A 21,503-nucleotide genomic window follows, 5' to 3' on the forward strand; every position below is an offset into this window, starting at 1 on the left:
GTGCTGCATCCCACCCTTATGATTATGTTCATTGCTATTTCATAACTAATTTCGTTACTGTTATAAATCATAATGTAAATATCTGTGCTTTCCAATGGTCTCAGAAGACACCTGTGAAAGACCCTTAAAGGGGTCACAACCCACAGGTTGAGAAACCACTGACCAAAAGGAAATAAAGACTATCCTGAAATAACACCCAGAATTTTTCTGGAACATTCATGAATGTCCATTTGCAAAGCGTCCAGCATTTCTAATGCTTGAGAAGCTTTCTGGCAATGGCAAGATTGCCAATGTGCTTGTTTTCCTCATCCAGCTAACATTCAGGTATATGATGAAGTTAGTTCTCTGTAAATAAATGTAATATTGTTAAGCCAAATTTCCTCCCTCCCTCCTTCCATCCAACCATCCCTCCACCCCTTCCCTTCTTTTTTCATAAAAAATTCCATGTAGAAAAAATCGTTGTCGTCATACCAGAAGTTCAGTCAAGTTTAGTTTCAAATACTGTGATACAGGCAATCATAAAATGGGCCAGCATTCATACTTAGTGTAGAGAATGACAAAACCTTGTAACACATTTTTACCTATGTGCTTTCAATAAAGGCTGATATAAATCACTTTATATCAATGTAAAGAATTTCTTTAAGAATTAAATGTCGCTACTATTTACTCATAGAAACACAGAGTGTCCTAGGTAAGCATCCATCCCATTAAAAAGATGTGCAAAATAAACACAGGTCCTTTATGCCTCTAAGAATCTAAAACTATTTTTTGATATTTTATATTTTAAGCAGCAAGATTGTTAAGCATTTTAATGAAAATACCATGGTGTTTTAATTGTGCATAAGCAGACTCTGTGAAACTGTATTTGGTGATGTTGTCAGATCATCGCTAGACCTTTAACGCTAGAACTTTAGGGACAGTTATGAGCTATACCCAAAATGAACCACAATTTGCTTTTTATCATAATTGGTGGCACTAATCTGACCATGTCAGTTTGAAAAACTGTGGCTTGAAATTAATATTGGCTAACTTCCAAAATGAAATTGCTGTTGCCAAGAAGACATAAATCACTGTTTTGAATACTTATATTAATTTGGCACTGATAGTGAAGGCTGTTCTTGTTTGGGAGGTCAAGTAGATTTTGATTTATGTTGTTTGGGGATATGTCCCCCATTTTATGATGATTAGTCCGATGAATACTGTTGCTTGCACTTTTCCACACTTTGGTCTGTGAGCCAATATGGTTAATATAGTTTGGATCTTTGTAATGGAGGTATAGGGAAGTCATACACCACTTTGTCTATGTGAACATTTTGTTTATGAACTGCTATTTAATTTTACTCAGGCTCAATACTTCATGCTACATATCAGAATATCATACCTTCAGGCATTCAGAACTGCTTGTTGTCAATAGAAGTTTGGGTAAGACCTTGGCAATATATCTTTACAGTGTTAGGCAGGCAATTTTTATTTCTAAGTACTGAGAAACATAGACCCTCGCCACATATTGCCAAAATAAAATGATAATATACATTGAGAAAATTGATTTTTGATCTCTCTAATGAGTTATGTGATTACTTCTTTCTAAACCATGTCTCCTGTTTTAGAGGGGTTTGCCACAGTTTAAATGGAAACTAAAATATGTTTTAAGAAAATGTTTGTCTCTACAAATCTCAGTTTTCTTTGTGGAGACCAATGCTTAATCTGATAAAATTTTAACTTCTGTTTTGTCAAAATCTGTCATTTCTGTTTAAAAATATAAGTAATTCTAAGTCATTTTTAATAAATCTAATAGAAACATAAATGGACCTTACTTTTGAAGAACTGCTGTATTACTGATTTTTGTAGATGTGTCCACTGGAAAAAAGCACGGTCTACTCGAATGACAAAAAAAAAATGATTGTAATTATGGAATAATAAAAAACTAGTTATCATTGTGTAGAATGGTGATTTACACTACACTAGAAATAAGGTATCCCCAAAGAATGTCTGCATTTGACAGTCTATGAAACAGGTTACCACCAGTCACTTTTGGGAAGCTAGCTTCACTTGATTCTGAATAATTTCTATGATGTGATATATGAATATGATAATTCGTTTTGATTTGTGGTTCTTCATGTCCTTGCTCTTTACACTGTGCCGTTTTTAATATGCAAAGCTGGCAAATTTTCATTTCCGGAATTTGCCTACTCTTTGGCAAACACGAGATCTTTCTTCAGATCTAGCAGCCTCACAAGTAGCATTAGGTAACAAATAGCCTTAGTTCTTGCCCTGCCACAAATTAATTTTATTTCTTTTCACAATAGCAAAACACAAATTTGACCATATATCCTTTGATTGCTCTAAAAAATTAAGATTAAGGTATAAAATTATAAAATTCTCAGACTGATAATAAAAATGGATTTAAATCCTATTTTACCATTTGTTTTCTTTAGTCTATGACACATTCAAGCTTTCTATATCAAATGTCTTGGAAATGAATTCAAAGACTTGCAGATACTTTCTTTTACTATTATCTTTAAACAAGTCTCATGATGGGCCAGGGGCAAGAACTGGCAAGATTTCTTTCAATAAAAGCTTTCAAGTCTTCATTGTTACTACTCAACCACCCTTAGCTAAGGAAACAAGGGTGGGATTGTGGTGAAATAAGAGAGGCGTGGTCACTTAAGAGTGTGGTTGGGTACTGTCTTAATTAAGAAGGGGTCATGGCTGTCACATTAATTTTGATTTTATAAAACATCATTTGTCTTTTTAATTAAGTCATCTGGAACATCAAAAATTATACATGGAACAAATATATCACTCATATCACCTTTATTCCAGATTTTCTTGGAAAACTGTGTCCGTTCTTCAACACCTTGTGTCAGAGAGATTGTTTTAATATGAAGAAATGGAAGTGATGGCATTTCGTTATGAGAACTGAACAAAGTGTAATATAATCAAGTATTCAAAAATTGTCCTTTGAGTTAGAATGAAGTGATCTTTTGTAATGATGGATTTGCTACTTCACCAGGATATTTTCTCCTGCATGGGGAAGCATATACTTCTTCTACCTTTGAGTTAAGAATTTTACCAAGGTCAGAATAACCCATCCATGATGATTTCAATTGCTCCAGGGAAGCAAAGCAATGCTCATTATAGTCATTGCTCAAAACTTCAAAATGGGAGGTGGAAGACCGACTTGTAAGAATCTGAATCTTTTCTGAAGTCAGGCAATATTTGTATAGTTCATGAATTGTTTTTGAGAACAAAGTTGATTTTTCTAATCAACTCAATTATTTGTCTTTTTTAAAAAACCACAAGTGACCACAGCAAGCATAAAATCCCTAAAATCAAGAAAAAAAATCTTTGAAAGAAAATCTCCAACATGACTTTGAAAATATTTTGGGAACTGTTTTGGCAAATTTGAAAGAACTGACATATAATTCGTTACACATTCAACTGTATACTTCATGGCTATTTTTTCATTGACTATTCAAGATTCAGTATAGCTCAGTACCTGACTGTATTCTAGGAATAAATTTTTCTCATGGCACAGGCTGATGTACTTTTAGGTAGACTAACCTAGCACATAGTAAATCTCTGTTAGGGTCAGTGAATATAAATAATAACAGCAGCAAGAACAACGCATCCCACACATGCACTGACATGTGCTCTATAGTGCTGGAGATAGAAGCAGGAAAAATGTTGGTCATGTAGTTTAATATTATAAAAATATGAAAAGTAAGGTCCAAAGGAACAATTATAGTAATATTATCAAATAAAAACCTTTAGTCAATAAAGAATAGATGGAGATATTTTTGCATAATAATCCTGAAAGACTATGAGACATGGTTTGTGCTTTAAAACATAAGGAACTACAGTTTTAATATAATATCTCTAAAAGTTTAAACTCATCATATTGCTTACATTGTTCATGTTCTGTAAAAATTACTCAAATAACTAGATTGTTTCCTTTGCGATGTCCTGAAAATACCATGTTCATTTAAGTCTGTAAATGCTAGAATAGCTATCTTTGAAAAGTGGAATGACATTCACTTGGTAATCATTTCCTCATGGGGAAGTCATAGAGACCTGGAGGCACGCTGTGTGTTTGAGGATTATAGTAAATTGCAAAACACAATTTTATCCTCATTGTGTTTCAGAGTACTTCGTTATTTACCCTCATTGTCATAAACCTCATCTGAGGCATTTGAAAAGTCCAAAGAAAACATGTGATGTACATAAATTAAAAATCATCCTTATATCCAATATATAAACATGGCTGTGATTTAAAACTGGACAAATACAATATATTAAAGAGGCATGGGGTAAAAAATAAAATAAATTTTTACTATATAAAAAAGGTAAAACAAAGAGATGACTGGGAAATCCATGTTCTATTTAAATTATTTTCATTCTATATTTGTAGAATATCTATAAAGAATTGTATGGTGATTTTCAAGAATAAGTCTTTGGAAATTATACAAAAACAGAAAGAAAGGCAAATCTATATTCATCAACAAAGAGAAACATTTGATTAGAGTATAGCAATAAAATAAAATATTCATAATTTTAGTTTATTTTCTGTTGGATTTATTAATAATCTTTATATATATTTATATGTATGGCTTTGAGCAAAGACAAAAGACATATTCTAACTCTTCCCTGGTCATACAGTGGCAAGATTAGCATTTCTTCATCTTCTCAGCAGCAAAAGATCAATAGTACAGTTCTTTCTGTACAGATTAAAACTCCAAACTGAGCTTATATGTACAGAGAAAAAAAAAGTCATGTCCACCTAGCACTGTACCTTTATATTACAGGAATGTGAATCACTTTCTCCTTAATCTAAATATGTGTATATCAATACACATTCGTACATATGTATATTTCATTTACCCTGTACCATTTTGTTAACTTAGCATATAAACCTTAGAGCTCTTTGTCCATTCTAGTACAAAATGAATAAAAATTTTATGGTTCCACTGAATGATCATGCAGTTCAGTTTTGTTGATGTTTCCCATGGTGCTCAAAAACTTTTATGTATAAAAAATATATTACTAACAAACCCATTAATTCTGTCAAATGTAGGCCTTTAATAATTTAAAGGACTAGTGCATGATCTTAATATATTGATGCTAATCTTTATATTTTAATAAAATAGAGGAATTTTGTACTGATACATAAATGGTCTTGTAACTTTTCCATAGATTCTAGGTAGGCTAATTGAACTCTTTTACATCATTCCCAACAGGCTGTCATTGGTCATCACCATGTCAGTAGTGAATAACATTACATTGCCTAGCATTGTATATTGTTTCCACACAAATTAGGATCTGTTAGCAATTAATCATAACAACTCTTTTTGGTTTTATAGGTGTTAGATCCATAAAAGGCATAACAGACAAAAATGGATACACTTTATAGCCATTGTTTCTGCTTTAGTTTCCGGTCCTCAAATCTATCTAGAGGCCCTGTGCCATCAGAATGTGTGGATTTTAAGTTCTTAATTGGATCAGCCATGCCTGTGTTACTAAAGACCTCCACTTCAGGTCACACTCTTGAGTTATTTACAGAAGTCAGACATTAAAAATCCTCCCATTGTGGTCCAATCATCCTGCACATGTGTGGGATGCAGTAAGGCCACGTGCTCTCTAAGAGGCTGATGCTCACGGAAGGAATTAAGGAAACAAAGGAACAAACAAACAATGCTTACAGACAGATCAACTTCACCCCTGCTTCCTGTCGCCGCAGTCACACTATGTCCAGCACATTTAAAAGAACAAACCTCCTGTCTGTCTAAGGACTATGTTGGTTTCCACATGCCTTAAGATTTACTAACGGCTTAGTTACAATATACAGAGGGCAAATGTGCATTTCCAAACAGATGTGATGATATATTATATTTATTTCTTCACATTAATATCACAATAAACTACCAACTAACATGAAGACACAGAACATATTTAACTCCAAACCAAGCTGTGATTTGCAAATAATTGTTTAAATGATAGTAACAGCGATAATATTAAATTAAAGTGAAAAACCTCACTTCTAGATTTAAGTCAGAAATCCAAGTCAGCCTTTTAAGAATTTTAAAAGACACAATTAATGAATTGTTATATCTTCTAGAAGTGAGAAATACTGTAAGCCTTTTCTTACAATTACTGATTGGAATCTACTTTTTTTTTTTTTTTGCCCCCAAAAGCATGCCAGGACTAGTTTCAGATGCTTGATTATGTCAATAAGGAAGAAAAGTAATAATTTTTGGTGTAATACAAGCAATTTGTAGATCCAAGCATACAATTTTGCATAAAATATTATTGCAGCTTAAAATAATATTGTAGGTCTGAAGCCATTGCATTACATTTGAACTAGTGTCACAATTATTCGGTTTTGTGAAATTTAAAACTCTTAAGTTTTGAAGTGAAGCCATAAAACTGAATTCTAAACAGTGAGTGACTTTTACCTCTACACAACACAGGTAGTTACTTTTACTTGGGTTGGAAAGTTATTTACAACTAACATCGACTGAGTCTTGGTAAAAGTCCAATAACACATGAGGACAACTACCTCCTCACCCTTCCTGCCGAATCAATGACCACGTTTGAGGTTAGAGAAAACCTTCGCAGTGGCAATGTTTTGTCTCCTGTGGTGGCTGAGCATGTGGTGTGTGTTCGTTCACCTAACTCAAAATTGAAAGCACCAAAATACACTTTAGAACTATAAACTGGGATTTGGCGATTTCATCCTGCATAATCAATAATTTGGATGCAGAGGCACAGCTAACGAAAGAAAATGTTGATTGGTGCTGTTTTGGAACTAATTGAAGTTGCCTTTTTAAAACTTGCGTTTTGATGCCATTGACCCCAAGAACTCTTCATAAAAGAGAGGAATACACATATCAAAGGAATTAAGTAAAAGTACATTAGAAATCAATGCTCTTACAACAAAGTGTTTAATCCTTTAATGGATTTAAAGAAAGGAAGACATGTAACACTGAATGCTATACAAGTCTTTAGAACTTCTCTTGGGCATTTATATATAGTGATATATATTTAATTGTATATGTATATATGTTTTTTTTACATTTGCATGTAGGCCAGAGCTGTCTAAAATATCTTTTCAGAGTAGGCTATAGGGCTCTATCATGAGATAGAATAAAATAATATCTGTGAATAATCTGTTTCTTAGAGAATTTCTTTTCTGTTTTGACAATCAGCAAGAATCATAAATTTGAAGCAAAACGTGGTTTTTCTGTATCTGGGTCTGTGTTTAAGACTGAGGGAGATTCTCTCTGCACAGCTGCTGGTGGTGGGGGTGCCGGAGGCACTCCTCGGTTAGGAGGAATGGCTCCCGAGGACATCTGTCGGAACAAGGTGACACGCTGTGGCACTGTGCTCCTGCCCCCTGCCTGAAGGCCCGTGCTGTGGACAGCTGCCACGGGCTGTGGGATGGAGGCCAGGGACTCGCCCACAGTGGGATGAGGTCTGGAGATCATAGTGGATACCTCATGCGGTAGCGAGGGCTGCGAAGCCGAGAGGGGCCTGACTTCTCTGGTCAGGTTGGTGTTATGAAGTGCCTGCGTGCTCTTGTGCACTTCATTTTTCGGGGTGGAGCTACCAGGTGTCTGTGGCTGCTGTTGCTGTTGCTGCTGTTGCTGGGGCGGCGGTGGCGGCTGAGTCTGCGGTGCCTGAGACTGCTGTAGCTGCTGAGGCTGCTGCATGAGCGACAGCTGGGAGGCGGTGGGAGAGGCATAGTGGAAAGTTCGTGTGGCCAGGGGGCTCTGTACAGGAGGACTGCAGACTGCTGTGGTGTAGGAGCAGGGCGAGAGGATGGCCGAGGGTTGGGGTGTCTGTGTGCTGGGGCTGGGCGAGTGCAGGTTGCTATGAGACAGGCTGGTCGCGGTATAGACGGGTGGAGACTGTGTCCTCATGCGGGAGGTCGGGGTGGTGGTTGATGATGTGCAGTTCAGGGCGGTCATTTGAGGGTAGTTGATCGGAGGGATAGCCTGGACCATCTCTCTGTCGTGTTTCACAATCTGCTTGAGGATCTCATTCTCCTGATTGTTGAAAACACCAGTGTTCAGATCCTTCTGGAACTTCTGAAGGAGAATGGAGTTTTTCTTGCCTATCAGCAAAGGAAAAATAGGCATTTAGACAGACTGAAAGGAACTAATAATGCCACAAGAGACTGGCTACTCCAGGGTGATGTATGTCAGCGTTAGGACCCACGGGTTTCGAAGTCGAGAACTTAACCTGTCATCGCCAAACAGAAGTGAAACGTCTGCCTCGTGAACAATGTTGCAACTGCTTAGAAATAGGGAAATAGTAAAGACTAAAGATGGCAAAAGGAAAGCGGCTTCATAGGAGAAATGGACACGTTTAACAGGAGCGAAATTTGAGGAGGTGAACCATTATTTTAATTTCGAGTTGTGTCTACAAGGCAAGGCAATGGGAAATGAGTGGAACACTGGGACATTTGCTCTGGGACACACCGTCAGCAAAAGGCTTTAGATAGAACCATTTAAGCAAGGGTCCAGATTGGGAAGCAGCTGTCTTCATCGCATTTATGACATGGGCAGGTTAAAATTGTTGCTTAGAAGTCTGGGTTGGAGAGGGAAGAGGCTGTGAAAAAGGAAGGAACTCTGACTGTGAACCCTTGCTCCTGGTGACTAATTGACTTCCTTTGAATCATCTGGGTTCCCGTAGAAAGGCAATCCCTCAGACCAGACCCAGGTTGCTGAATCTGATACTGTTTTTGATATACATTTTCATAAAGAACTGTTAGAATTTTATCAGGGTCAAAAATACTAAGAAGATAATCTCTGTGTCTAACATGAGCACTCACGTAGCAAAATGAGGTTGTCTTCAAATACTGCTCTTAGGAATGTCTACTTATTTCATGGGTGCCATCTCTCTGGATGACTATGCCGGTGAATTAGCAAAGTTGTCCATATGAACTTCTGTTATGGTTGTTGTGCCCTGTGATACTGTCCACACAGTACTTTTATGTTACCTCACCTGTTTCTGACCCTTAAATTTTTTCTCTCTGTGCTATATAAAGGGAAAGAAAGAGGAGTGAGAGGCTGTCATAAAAAAGGAAGACCTTACCTTTCTAAGAATGAAGATCTGGAGAGACCTTTTCTTTACTTTAACTTTCCCCAACTCCATCTGCTTCAGGAGTATTTGTTCCCTCCTCCTTCCCCCCTTCAGCATACATGCATTGTGAACCAGATATTGCAAATGTAATGCTGAGTTCAAGATGCTCTTTCCATTCATAAGTTTTTATTTTTTTAGAACAGTTACTATAACAAAGGCAGTGCTTTGACAAGGGATGTAGGAGACTATCTGAGACTCTATTAAAGGAATTCTTCCTGGTATGTGGAGAGAAGCAAGGAAAGGTTTCTACAGGGAATAGTGGTTAAGCTGGATTATGAATCTAGGGCACAACTGCTCAAAGTAAGAGGGGAAGGAAAGGTAAGGTTACAAAAGGGTTAAAGCTTGAAGAAAGAACTCAAACTATCTTTTCAGCATTTTCCAGGATAGCTAATGAATTTCACAGCAAGACAACGTGGTTCTACTTTGCTGGGAGAAACTACGCAAATCTTCAGCATAACTAATAAGTTCTATTTAACATGTTTTTGTTTTGTAGCATAAAATATTTCACAGCATTGATGTTTGCAATATAAACATCTATGTAGGATATGTCCAAAAAAGGCTTATTCTGTTTGAGTCTGTATTACAAACATTTAGATGTTTCTGCTGAGACCAGTTTAATTGTGTAAGTTTTCAATTTTTCATATAAGTATAAAATGTAAAACTGGCCCCTGAAGATAAAAAGAACATTATGGTAAAATTTAGAATGTAATAGAGACTCGTGGTATTGACTTTTAATACTATTTTAATGCTATCTGGAATTTGTACCAGTGCTTTTTACCTGATGATTCAAACTGAAGTTGGGCTACCAGATTGCATAGCTAGTGAAAACAGACATGAACAAATCAATCCAGGGCACTTAGAGAAGAAACGACCTCAGGTCTTTCTAAACAACTATTCTCTACACAGCTGTATGCTTTTTTCCCACACGAATTAACAAGGGATCTATGCGTTAGAATTCGAAACTAAAATGAAATCGTGCTTGAGGAAAGGTGAAAGCTAAGAGTACCTATCCGATCGAGTCGGTCAATAGCCACTGTCTCAAAAGCTCTTCTCATCATTGGATATTCCTCCAAGACCTCATTGAAATTGTCCACCGAAAGAGAGTAAAGACGGCAGTATGTATCTGCTCGAACACTGGCAGTGCGCCGGCCCTTGGTCAGCAGGCAAATCTCTGTAAAGAAAAGGGAGAATGGCTTGATTGTTAAGGTTCTTTACCAAGTTTTAAATGCCTCAAACAATTAAAAAGCCTCATGTTAGTAATCAATGATTAGAAGCATCCATTTTTGATTTATCAGGAAATTCATTTGGCTATTAAAACCATCTGATTACTAATGTTCATTTTAAATTTTAGTTTTGAATTATTATAATTACAATTCTCCTTTCCCTTTCTATTCTCCAAACCCTCCATATACCGCTCCCTACTCTCCTTCAAATTCTTGGCCTCTTTTTCACATTATACGTACATATTCCTAAAGATAGCCTGGTTAGTCCGTATACTGTCTGTTGAACGTATGCTTTCAGGTCTTACCATCTGGCACTAGACTATGCCTGCTCATAAAACTCTAAATGTTTTAAAACAATGCATGAGTTCAAATTGGAGAGAGTGTTTTCTACTCTAATATACAGGGAGGATGGTTTATTTTGAATAACATTAAGAAATTTGTTTATTAAATAATAACATTTTGAATAATATTAAGAAATCCATAATGGAATTGCGGGAAAAAAGTTATAATCAGAAGATGTTGTGAACTCTAGGGAGCAAGAAGCAGATAATATGCTATAGATAGAATCAAAAGTGTATCTAATCAATCACTGGCTCAGAAAGTTTATATTAAAAAAATAAAATCAGGACTGAGGTCCAGGTGAATATGTAACAGAATAGCTTAATGTACTCTATATATTCCTTTTGAGATTAGAATGAAGAAAAGAATATTTCAAATATACAAATGTAGCCTCCTAATTAAATATCACAGAAGAATTCACCACTAAAACTAATATCCTTAAAATATGGCAACTTCATGTTTCCAGTTAGAATTTGCTAACTAACTTACAAGAGATTATTTTTAAAGTTCTATAAATTAAGTAAAATTCTTGTAGGTTTTGTCTTTTTTAAAACTTGGAAGTAATTTCAATCTTTTTTTTTTCTTTTTGATCTTTTTTTTTTTTTTGAGATGGTCCTTTGGATAAAGACACTTTTTGCCAACGCTAACCACCACGATCCCTGGGACTCACTATGTAGATGCAAAGAACTGACTGGTACAATTGTAATCTGACTTCTATCTACACATGTGCCATGGCACATGCCCACCCATATGTATGTATACATACACAAACACAAAGAAATTAATAAGTACATGCAAATATAATTAAACTTTTTAATCACAAATTTTCTTAAATAATTAAAGTTTTTGAAATATTTAGACTTTTCAGTGAAAGAATTTATTTGACACTTAAAGTTATGTAAATAGTGTGCAAGTCAATTGAGATTTACACTATTTTATGAGTTTTAGCTATTCATATGGATAAAATATAGAGATAGATGCCAAGATGGCAGAAAGGAAGACATGTACAAACCAGATATCATTCTCCTGCTTCTGCAGAAATCTGGAAGGAAACATCTGACCATGATGACTAAATGTCAGTAAGGGTAACTTCCTAATGATCCAGCTATTCACATCAAAGCACTCGTGGTTTCTAAGAGAAACTTGTTTCTGTGTAGCATAAAAGGTTTTGGCCTGAGAATTTCAGATCCTTGATTGTAGTCCAGACTGATGACTTTTATTTGAGAAGATCTGAAAAAAATACCTACATTCTTTGGACATTTTTGTAAACAGTTACGTTTAATTAAAATCTCTACAGTTTGACTAGTATCAGTTTTATAGTACAGACTTTATTCTAACCTATAAGGTCTCATTAGCCTGTATATCTGTAATATCTACATGGTGCATAATAGTTGCTTTAATTTGTGTTACTTGAATCAATGAACCAAAAAGCAACATAGCCTATGAAATGAAATATTAATTGAATTTCACTCTATAAAGAAACTATGACACCGGCTTCTGTTAGTGATATTTGAGAATACAATGAGTCGAGTCCCATGATAGATATGACACATATTTTTTAATAGACCTTTTCATGTATCTAGTTTAAAGCACACAAAATATCTTTCAGGTTTTTACTAGGTCTTAAAATAAAGAAAATTTACCAATGTTTTTTTTTAGCTATAGATATGTCCTACATCATCATGAGAAAATTTAAGTTGCTTTGGGATGTTCAAGTTGATTCCATAAACAAGTTAAAATAAAGAGCCTAGAAATGAAACAGAATTCCTGATAAACCTGCCATCTAACATGTACATTTATGAAAGAGTGTCCTCATATTTTATAAATCCTATTTATTTCTCTGACTGTCTGCCTATCCTCTTTGTTCATTTTTTGAGAACCCAGCTGCAAATGACCTAAATGTAAACATTTAGGGGCAATGGAGTAGCTCAGTGGAAGGGGATTTATGGCATGTGCAAGGCCCCAGCTCAATCTGCATCTCCAAGGACAAAAGGAAGAACAGCATAAATTTACCTAGTGATGAATCCATTCATCTTCAGATTACATTGTAATATATTATAATTGTCCTTTCAAATAATGAGAGCTTGACATATTTAATGAGATAGAATTTTCCCAGAGTGCTCTACAGGGCAATTACAGAAGTGGCTAATAGGCCACTGAACTTGGCTAAGACGACAACTGTCAGCAATTCGCCCTGTAACAGGCACATTAGAAAGCTGGTCTCAGCTTCAGCATCAGGAAGACTGTGGTTTGAGGGATTAGATGTGCCCTAGCATGCCATGTGAGCACTTTTAATAATCCTCTGGCTATGAGATGTATTATCTGCCTGATGCTATTTTTGCTGACATTCGTTAACCCCGATTCTAAACATTTAAGTCCACCTGGCATCCCTGTCACCTATAAAAGCAGTTAGTTCCCGAGGTTCAGGAAAATGGCTTCAAGCAGTTTCCAACTCTGAAGGATTTCCCTGACCTCTCATGCAGTTTGACATCCCAGTGACACAGAGTTAATCGGGAACTCTTGATGGACTTTCTGAAGTCATGTGTTTAGCCTGAGGTGTAGAATTTATGTGAAAAGTTAGACTCAGCCTGTAACTGATTCGAAAGTTGTTTCATTTCTTAAATCTCAATGTCTTAAAATAAGTAACTATCCATTAGCAGCAAAATGTAATTTTTTTTCAGATTTTTTTAACTTTCTAACCCAGTATCTCATATTAAAATGTCAGAAAAACACCATCACCTTTTGTTTGACTTTCATAGTAATTATATGTCTGTTCTTCCTATTAGTTACAGTAGAACTAACATTGTCTCCATATGGTATGACAGTTAACATATGGATTTACCAATTTGCGTATCAAGCTTGTCTTATAGCAGTATTTTAGAAGTTAAGTAGTTTTAAAAAGAAATCTAAAGAAATATGTCTAGGATATAACATTAAATATCAGTTTTGTATTATTTTATATTCCAAATTTTATATTTCTAAAACGCAGACTAAATGTTATACATTTCTAATCTGGATTTTTTATTGATTTTTATTGTACTCTACATTTTTCTAATATGGATATTATAAAGGAATGATTACATATTGAGAGACTTATATCGTGATAAATATTCAAATGACCCAGAATGCACAGTCTTGACACTTTCCAATATAGATTTGGTAATTTGAATGTGCATGGAGATGGCCCAGCTTTTACAGCTACTGCTTTCCCTACTATGCTGTTGGCAGTTGTTGTTTATGATCACTTAGGCCGTCTATAGCTACTCACTTGTCAAGTAAATCATAGCTCTCACCCTATATTCAGCTGATTCCTTTCTCTTAAAAGATATGAATTAGTCCTCTGCCAGAGCAGTGTGTGCTCTCAACTGATGGGCCATTCATTGGCTCTATCTTCTAGAAGTCATGAGTCTCTCATCTCATTCCAGTTGACCTCAAACATTCTGATGTGACATCATGCCCCTTTGCTGTTTATATGTATTTTTTCATTGGAGTTTGTAGTTTTCACCCCTTCATTTCTTTCCCCTTCCTCTGCCAATTCGCATTGCTATCTTTTCAGTCCACTGTGACTCTGTCAGCGGTCTAATGTCTATACAAATCACCTTTACATGGTATCATTCACAAACTGATATGAAATACATATGTTACTGAACTTTGGAAGCTAAATACTTATATTGAACTTAGAAATTCTTAGAGTGTCCTTTGGTTAAATAAGAAACAGCTGTTGTCATTCTTCTGTTATCCAGTGTGAGCATGCATTGATTTAAATTTTCAACGGCCCTAAATGAAACAAATTATCAAAGATAAGGAGGGTATGATCACTGGCATCTTACTTCTAATCAGCTTTAAAAACCCACCAGATCACTTGGGTCTTTTCCTTTTGGTTTTAAATCTGTCAAAACTCAACTCTTTAATAGTTAATCAAACACCTTGATATAAATTTCTTTAAAAAGCAGCCAGCTCTTGAAAAATTCATCAAATGAATTCAATGCTTTGAGACCTCTAATGTGTTTTGTGAAGTGATTTCTTGTCAGCTCTGTCTTCCATGTGTCGTCTAATATGCTTGCACAACATGGGACAAAAACATGACAATAAACCTTTCCGCTATAAGAGAAGATTGACTGCATTCTTATTAGACAAGTCTAGTAGAGAAAAAAAATCATTTGACTCTCAAATATTTCACCCAACTCTCTCACATCATACTGACATACATACACTTTTCATTTATGTTTTCATGGCAATATAAATATCAATGTCCACTTTCATGGTTTGTTTAATATAATAATAAACAATCAACTCAAATTTCTAGAGAGTTTTCCTATTTTAATAATTTAAGCCACAATCTGGATACCTCATTAAAAAGCATGTAAGGATTTTCTATTATAGAAGAAACCTAAATTCTGCATTTTCCTAAGTTCCAAGTCATCGTCAGGAATAGGTTTTCAAGAAAATAAGTAATTGTAGTTATCAGGTTTACATCTGGAACCAGGCTCCTTATTTGAAAGAAATTGGATGAAAGAAATAAAATTAATATAAAGTAAGGGATAATAACTGTAACCACTTCTCTATTACTACTAATATTTTGAAACTACAAGGAATACATAATGAAGAAGTTACACCAATCTTTCCAGCATTAGAAATTCAAGTATTATGTTTTAAAAAGTTTAAAAATCATCCCAAAGGTAAATTTCCTTCTAGTTACTTCATATGGCTTTACATGATACATAATTAATTAAAACAGAGAAAGGTTTTGTTTGCCTGGAGTAACATGAAGGGACTTAGACCAGCTTTGGAGCAGGTAGAGAGACTATATTCCATAGCCCATGGGGAAGAAGAAGACAATAAAGAAAACAGAAGTTAGAAGAGAGCAGTAGGATGCAGTAACTTGAGTACAGGTTCACTAAAGGTGGGGCCATAAACAATATAAGAATATAGGATCATTGTACTTTCGTTTGATATAAAACACAATTCTCTAATAATGAAAAATTTCATCTTCACCTATAATGTTCTAGGGTTTTTAAAGAATGAAAGTATATGTAAAATACTGTTCTTAGGAGATGAAAAACATCTTTCTTTACGTGAAAAATCACTCAGCTTATCTTTTTCTTAAAGGCAAATTCTTTACCAAATATTTGTGGCACAAGAATATTTATTTATATTTGGTTTGCAAAATGAACTGAAAGGGAGGATTGTAGTAATCGAGATAAAGATAGGTAAAGAAGTTCTGATAAGTTTAGACATAATTGATAGGGATTTGCCTGAGCAAAAACCACTGCACTGATGCACAGGAGCAAAATTTTTCACGAGTCGCTATGAAATGAGGCTGCAACTGAACTTGACAGGTAATAGTGAACCCATGGATTTGAAGCTAGACATAAAAGAAAAACATCAACTCTCCTCTGAGTGAAGATATAATAATCAAAGTGAAGATATAATAATCAAAGCTTTGGTATCCAGAGATAACTTTAGCTCATGAAACCTCTCCTTACACGAATCTAGTTTCTTCTATTGAAAGGTCCACCAGAAGCGGGGGTTTTCCTGTGTGTGCACAGAAAGCTAGTTCAAATGAGTGTATACAAGATCAGTGACCTGACTAGAGAGCCCTTCCTAGTAGGTTTTGATCAGACAAATATGAATAAAGAAGCCGCCCTTCCTTTGTATAGAAAAAGACTAAAAATCCAACTGTGCATGAGTTATAGGTTTGGTGCCCCCTCCAGTTCTGGTTCCTGGGTCACTAGAATCACTGTTGTTGAAGGCAGTTGACTGACTATAAACACTGCCTCTAAAATTCTTATGATGCTTTATCTCCCCTCTGTGCATCTACTTGTGTTTTCCATAGCACAAACTCTGAATGTAACCCCAAGCTATCTCCCAGAATATGCCTACCAGACCTATTTTACATGTTACTCATTTTGTAAATGTATATTTATACATCCTTTTGGTTAGCAGATTTCACCTTTTCCTATTTCCTATTGACCTATTCCTTTTGATAGGTCATAATGAAATCTTTGACTACCTGTGTGGGGAACCAGAGAGACGTCATGATCTGAGTAGAAAAATCAATATTCATCTGTCGCTGTCACTCCCAGCTGACAGTCTCTCTGAAAGCTATCATAAAAAGTTACTGTGTGAATAAATCTTCCCAACTAAGAAGATAAGAGGACACCTATACTCACAAATTGATCTTGAAGAATCTAAGATTCTGTTGATGTCTTTCCAGTTCAGAAAGCATCATTCTGTATGACAACTAATCAACAAAATTAAGGTAATAATTGTAATAATATAAATGACATAAATTTATATCTTTTATTTTTGTATATAGACTTAAATATGCATTGGCAAGCATTGGCACCATTGGCACCATTGTCTAGCTACTTTCATTAGTGGCACATAATAGTTGATGGATATGAAACAAAGAAGTCAAGAAGGATGATGACTCCGGGTAGGCATCAGATAACCTTTTCCATGTTTGATGATTCATGCAGGTATTGCCTTCAGTAATAGGGCCTTACTGTCAGTTTGTGGAAAGAAACCAGCAGTCTTGGCAAAAGCCTGAGTTTGGAGGTTTCCATGGGATCTCTTTGACCAACAACTCAATTATATGTAAGTCTTTCCTGACACTGGAGTTTTCACTTGATGGTGAGAGATGTCTTTTTGATGCTCTGTTATTTGGTGACTCCATGACACACTATCCTTTGTATTTAAAACAACAATATCCCTGACTCATTTGGCTAGCATGATTAAAACAACCCAGAAAATTTTCCCATGAGAGAATGGTCTGGCCGTCACCCAGTAAAGAGAAACTTGTTTTCTTTCCAAAAGCTTAACTGAACTGTGATTATAACTTTTGTGAGCCATGGTTAGAAGACTCTCTCTCTCTCCATCAGATATTCAATAGATTCCTATTTTATTTCCATGTGTTTGGAGGAGAGAGAATTCACAGGTTTTTTTGCTTTGTTTTTTTTTTTTTTGTTTAGTTTGTTTTTGGTATTTTAATGGAAAGTCTTAAAAGGTTTATTCAATGTAGCCACATTTGAAAGAGGAACAAAGAGATCCAGAAAAATCCCTCACATCCATCTCTGGGTCCTGAAGTGAGATCCAAGGCTATGCACAACTAAGCAGTCCTGGCCAAGGGGTGGTCTCACCACCAATAACCCCTCGTTCTCTGGCCTTTATTCTTTCGGGAAACGTGGTCTAACAGGTTGTGAGACCTGTGTGAAATCTGTCAAGGAGTCAAGGTCCCCTCTAGAGGGACCTTTTTCTACTCCTAATCTGAGATTCCCAGATCATTTCTCTGGGGTCCATTGTTTCAACACACTGGTAGGTTAAAAGATGCAAGTATCACAAACCTTACTTTTGAATATCTTAATTTCTTCCAGACCAGTTATGCTTTCCCATTTCTGATTTGGCAACCCAGTCTTGAGGTGGAGAAAGCTGAGCCAAATATAATAAACAATGTAAAGTGAGAACACAGTTCCAGGTAATTAATAACGAATAAGATTCACTTTTAACAATCCCCTGGCTTTTAATTACTTTCAGAATAACTAGCGCAAGCAACTCCATCTTTTGTTTCTGAGATGGGTCTTATCTTGAAATATAGGCTTGCCTCAACTTATCATCTTATTGTTTAAGCTTACTAAGAAGTGGGGCTGCAAGCCACCCTACCATTCCCTGTATGACTTCATCTCAGTCTACCAACTCCTTTGGTCTTTGAGCAATATTCTTATTGTCATGTATTTTAATCGAAAGCCACCCAAATCAAGCCTTTCCTACTTTCTTTTTGTAGACATCTGAATAATATCTTGTTATTAGAAATTTTAAATATAGAAAAGAGATAGACTAGCAAATAGTCTTTGATTACTAGAAGTGCATTTTCTACTACGGTATGTTATGCTGCTGTACCTAATGATGGTAGAATGGCATACACTAACATGAGGGTATGGTAAACCTACCTTTATTTCAATCATCACTTTACTAATGATAAGCAGAGAGTGAGACTCATTACCCTGGTGCCCCATATGTTTCCCCTTTCTGTCTGAAATTAATGCTGTCTGAGAGTTAACTTCAGGTATGTTATTACAACTATAAATTTTAGTGTTCATTATTAAATGCCTATTCTTAAAATAAAAATCTTCAAAATACTATCATGCATAAAAATTGATAATGGTTTCTTAATGTTGTCAAATATCCAAGCATTGTTCAAGCTACAAGCAGGGGACTAATTTGCCTTGACCAAGAGTTTTCATGAGAAAAGTAAATGCTTGTTTGATTTTGTTCTCATTATTTATTGGTGTTTACTTATGATCAAATGTGAAAAATTAGGGCCACTAAAACTAATTCCTTATCTTAATTAAACAAATTTTAAATATAGTATTGGATTATAATAATGTCTAAATACATTTTATCCCTCTTGTTCACTGATTGATTTATTCATTCATAGTCTAATAATCTGTCCCAAGTTAATATAATATGTCAGTGACTATTGTTAGTAGCAGTAGTGAAGTTATAAAAAAAGAAGGGAAGTGTCATCCTGCCCCTACTACAGTTTACATTTTATTTTTTTCAATAAATGAACAGACAAATAGAAAAACCAATACATGGCATAATTTAAGATGATTAATTCATTAAAGCAATTTGTAAATAAGAACACTTCATTGGCCAGCGCCATGCAGGTCATATGCCACTCTGCCTGAGCTGGCCTGGGTGAGTTGGCTGTGTACCCCGTGGATTAGTCACTGGCATTACTGGGCACATGCTCTTGAGAGATTTAGTCATTGCTTTAACAGCACCTCATCCAATGACTCAGAACAGTTTCTTGTCAAGTGTGGGTAGGAAGGAAGAGAAGTTATCCTTGGGAAGCTTTCATCTTTGGGGAACCAAGAGTGTGGAGAAGGAAATGTCAGTATTATATATGAGAATAAAGTTAGAAACATTTGCCTCACTTTCCTTTCTCGTGTCCCTTACTTAATTAGTTCTGAAATGCTTCCTGACTGAATGTCACTGTCCCTGTCACCATTAGCAACCTGAACTCTCGCATGCATTCTTCCATGTTCTTCTGTCATTTGTAAAGCATTATTTCCTAAAGTCTTCCTGCAGTGAGCAGCATTTGTCAAGAGACATTATCAAAACAGAAACAAGGCCAAGGCACCCAATGAACATTTAAGTATGATTTGTATGACAAGTGTATTCTTCAGTTTGGAAGACTTTTAGAAAGACTAAAACTCAAGTCATTTCTTGATATTTTTTAACTTTTGTTGATTAAAATTTGTTGTATCTATATTAACAGTCATATTAAATGTCATGTGGGACTAGGAGTTAGATTTCCTGACAAACAAACATATTGGAAGAATGGCCATGTGATAAAAAAGATGAACTTCCAAGATGAGTAGCTTCTCCTTTTCCCTCTGGACCTGATACAAAATATTAAAACAAAGGCGTTGGAGGGAGGCTTTTTCTTTTGATAGTCATCCCCTTGCCTGTGTTCTGTCTGATATGTCCAAGGCCAGAAAAGGGCGTGCTTATCTCAAATGCATGGACCTCTCAAGCTCCCCATCTTTGTTCAAACTGACCAACCTTAAATTGAGGGAGGAAGATTCCCCTAAACGACATGAAAGCCTCAAGCTCTCAAGAAGAGAGAAGGGTTTCAGCTTTGCAAGTTTCCCTTCTGTTTGGCAGGGGGTCTTCTTCTTTGTGTGCGTGTGTGTGTGTGTGTGTGTGTGTGTTCATTCCTAGTAAGAACCTTTCTTTATTGGATGGCTTTCTTTTCTGTGTCTCAGATTTCCTGTATCTGTTGCGCTCAGGTTTGTTTATCCCACCCCCAACCCCCCGCTCCCATTTTCTAATTCCTTAACTGGCAGAGAAAATGGACCCCTACACAGCATCATTTTTATATTCATCAGGTAATATGAACCAAAAAAAATGATACCATTTGTGAATTTTTTTTCTTCCTCTCCATACAGATAGACTATACTTTCTTTAATTGAATCTCATAGTTTAATGTCTTTCCTAACCCCATGCCTAGAACTTGCTCAAAATCTCATACGTTTTCAAAAAGAAGTGGCAGTTCAAAAGAAAGATGCTGAGTCAAAGTATCCTCCATGGAGGAGCTTTATTAACTCCACAGCAGGCACTAGAGAAGAGTCTGAAGACGAAGTTTCAGTGTTGTCAGATAAAATGGGGTGCTTAGGGGTTCGGAGGAAAGGCAAATCATAAGGAAACAGGCTCAGTTAATGCACAAACCACGCTACACGAAAGAGGTAGGGAAATAGAGTACACAGGATGTGAGGAATGTGATAGAGGTCACTCAGTGATAGAAAAGTGAGGCATATTATGTATGACCCATAGGACATGGCAGTATTCAGGCTGCCTAGGATGTAATTTGGTTTCTGAGCAGTAAACATACAGGCTGCTAAGTGACAGGAACTGACTGTACCCTTGCCCAGCTTGCAGAGGCAGGGACAAGGTTAGATGGGGGAAAGTTGGCTTCTCACAGTGGCTAGAATGCGAGAGAGCAATCAGGGACGGGATACTCTAATAGTGGGTGCCTGCCCAGGCTCTTAACATTCCCCAGTCTACTTGATTGCATGGATTCTTTCTTCTACTAGGATGTTTCTTCCCAAATGTAAACAATAACCATTATACTTTTTATTGTGAAAGATTTCAATTCTTGCTTATGGAGTATAGGAAGAAATTTCAAGCCCTTACAGAGACACACATAGGTCTTTGTGGTCTAGATTCTCTGCATCATCATTTGTACCATCTGCCTCACGCACTACATTCCAAGCAAACCACTGAATAGTT

At 35.9% G+C, this 21,503-nt stretch overlaps 1 protein-coding gene across 1 annotated transcript in view; it reads right to left on the bottom strand.

Annotated features, from left to right (window-relative positions):
* Nucleotides 1-454: 454 nt before the first annotated feature.
* Nucleotides 455-21,503, bottom strand: part of Hcn1 (hyperpolarization activated cyclic nucleotide gated potassium channel 1) — a 333,308-nt gene continuing 312,259 nt past the window's right edge. The window contains exons 7-8 of the mRNA XM_057789987.1: nucleotides 10,151-10,315; nucleotides 455-8,113 (exon numbers count right to left, since the gene is read on the bottom strand). Of these exons, the coding sequence (XP_057645970.1) occupies nucleotides 7,212-8,113; nucleotides 10,151-10,315 (1,067 nt within the window). The 3' untranslated portion in view covers nucleotides 455-7,211. The remainder of the gene's footprint in view (nucleotides 8,114-10,150; nucleotides 10,316-21,503) is intronic.

This window comes from Chionomys nivalis, chromosome 15, assembly GCF_950005125.1.
Source record: "Chionomys nivalis chromosome 15, mChiNiv1.1, whole genome shotgun sequence".
NCBI lineage: Eukaryota > Metazoa > Chordata > Mammalia > Rodentia > Cricetidae > Chionomys > Chionomys nivalis.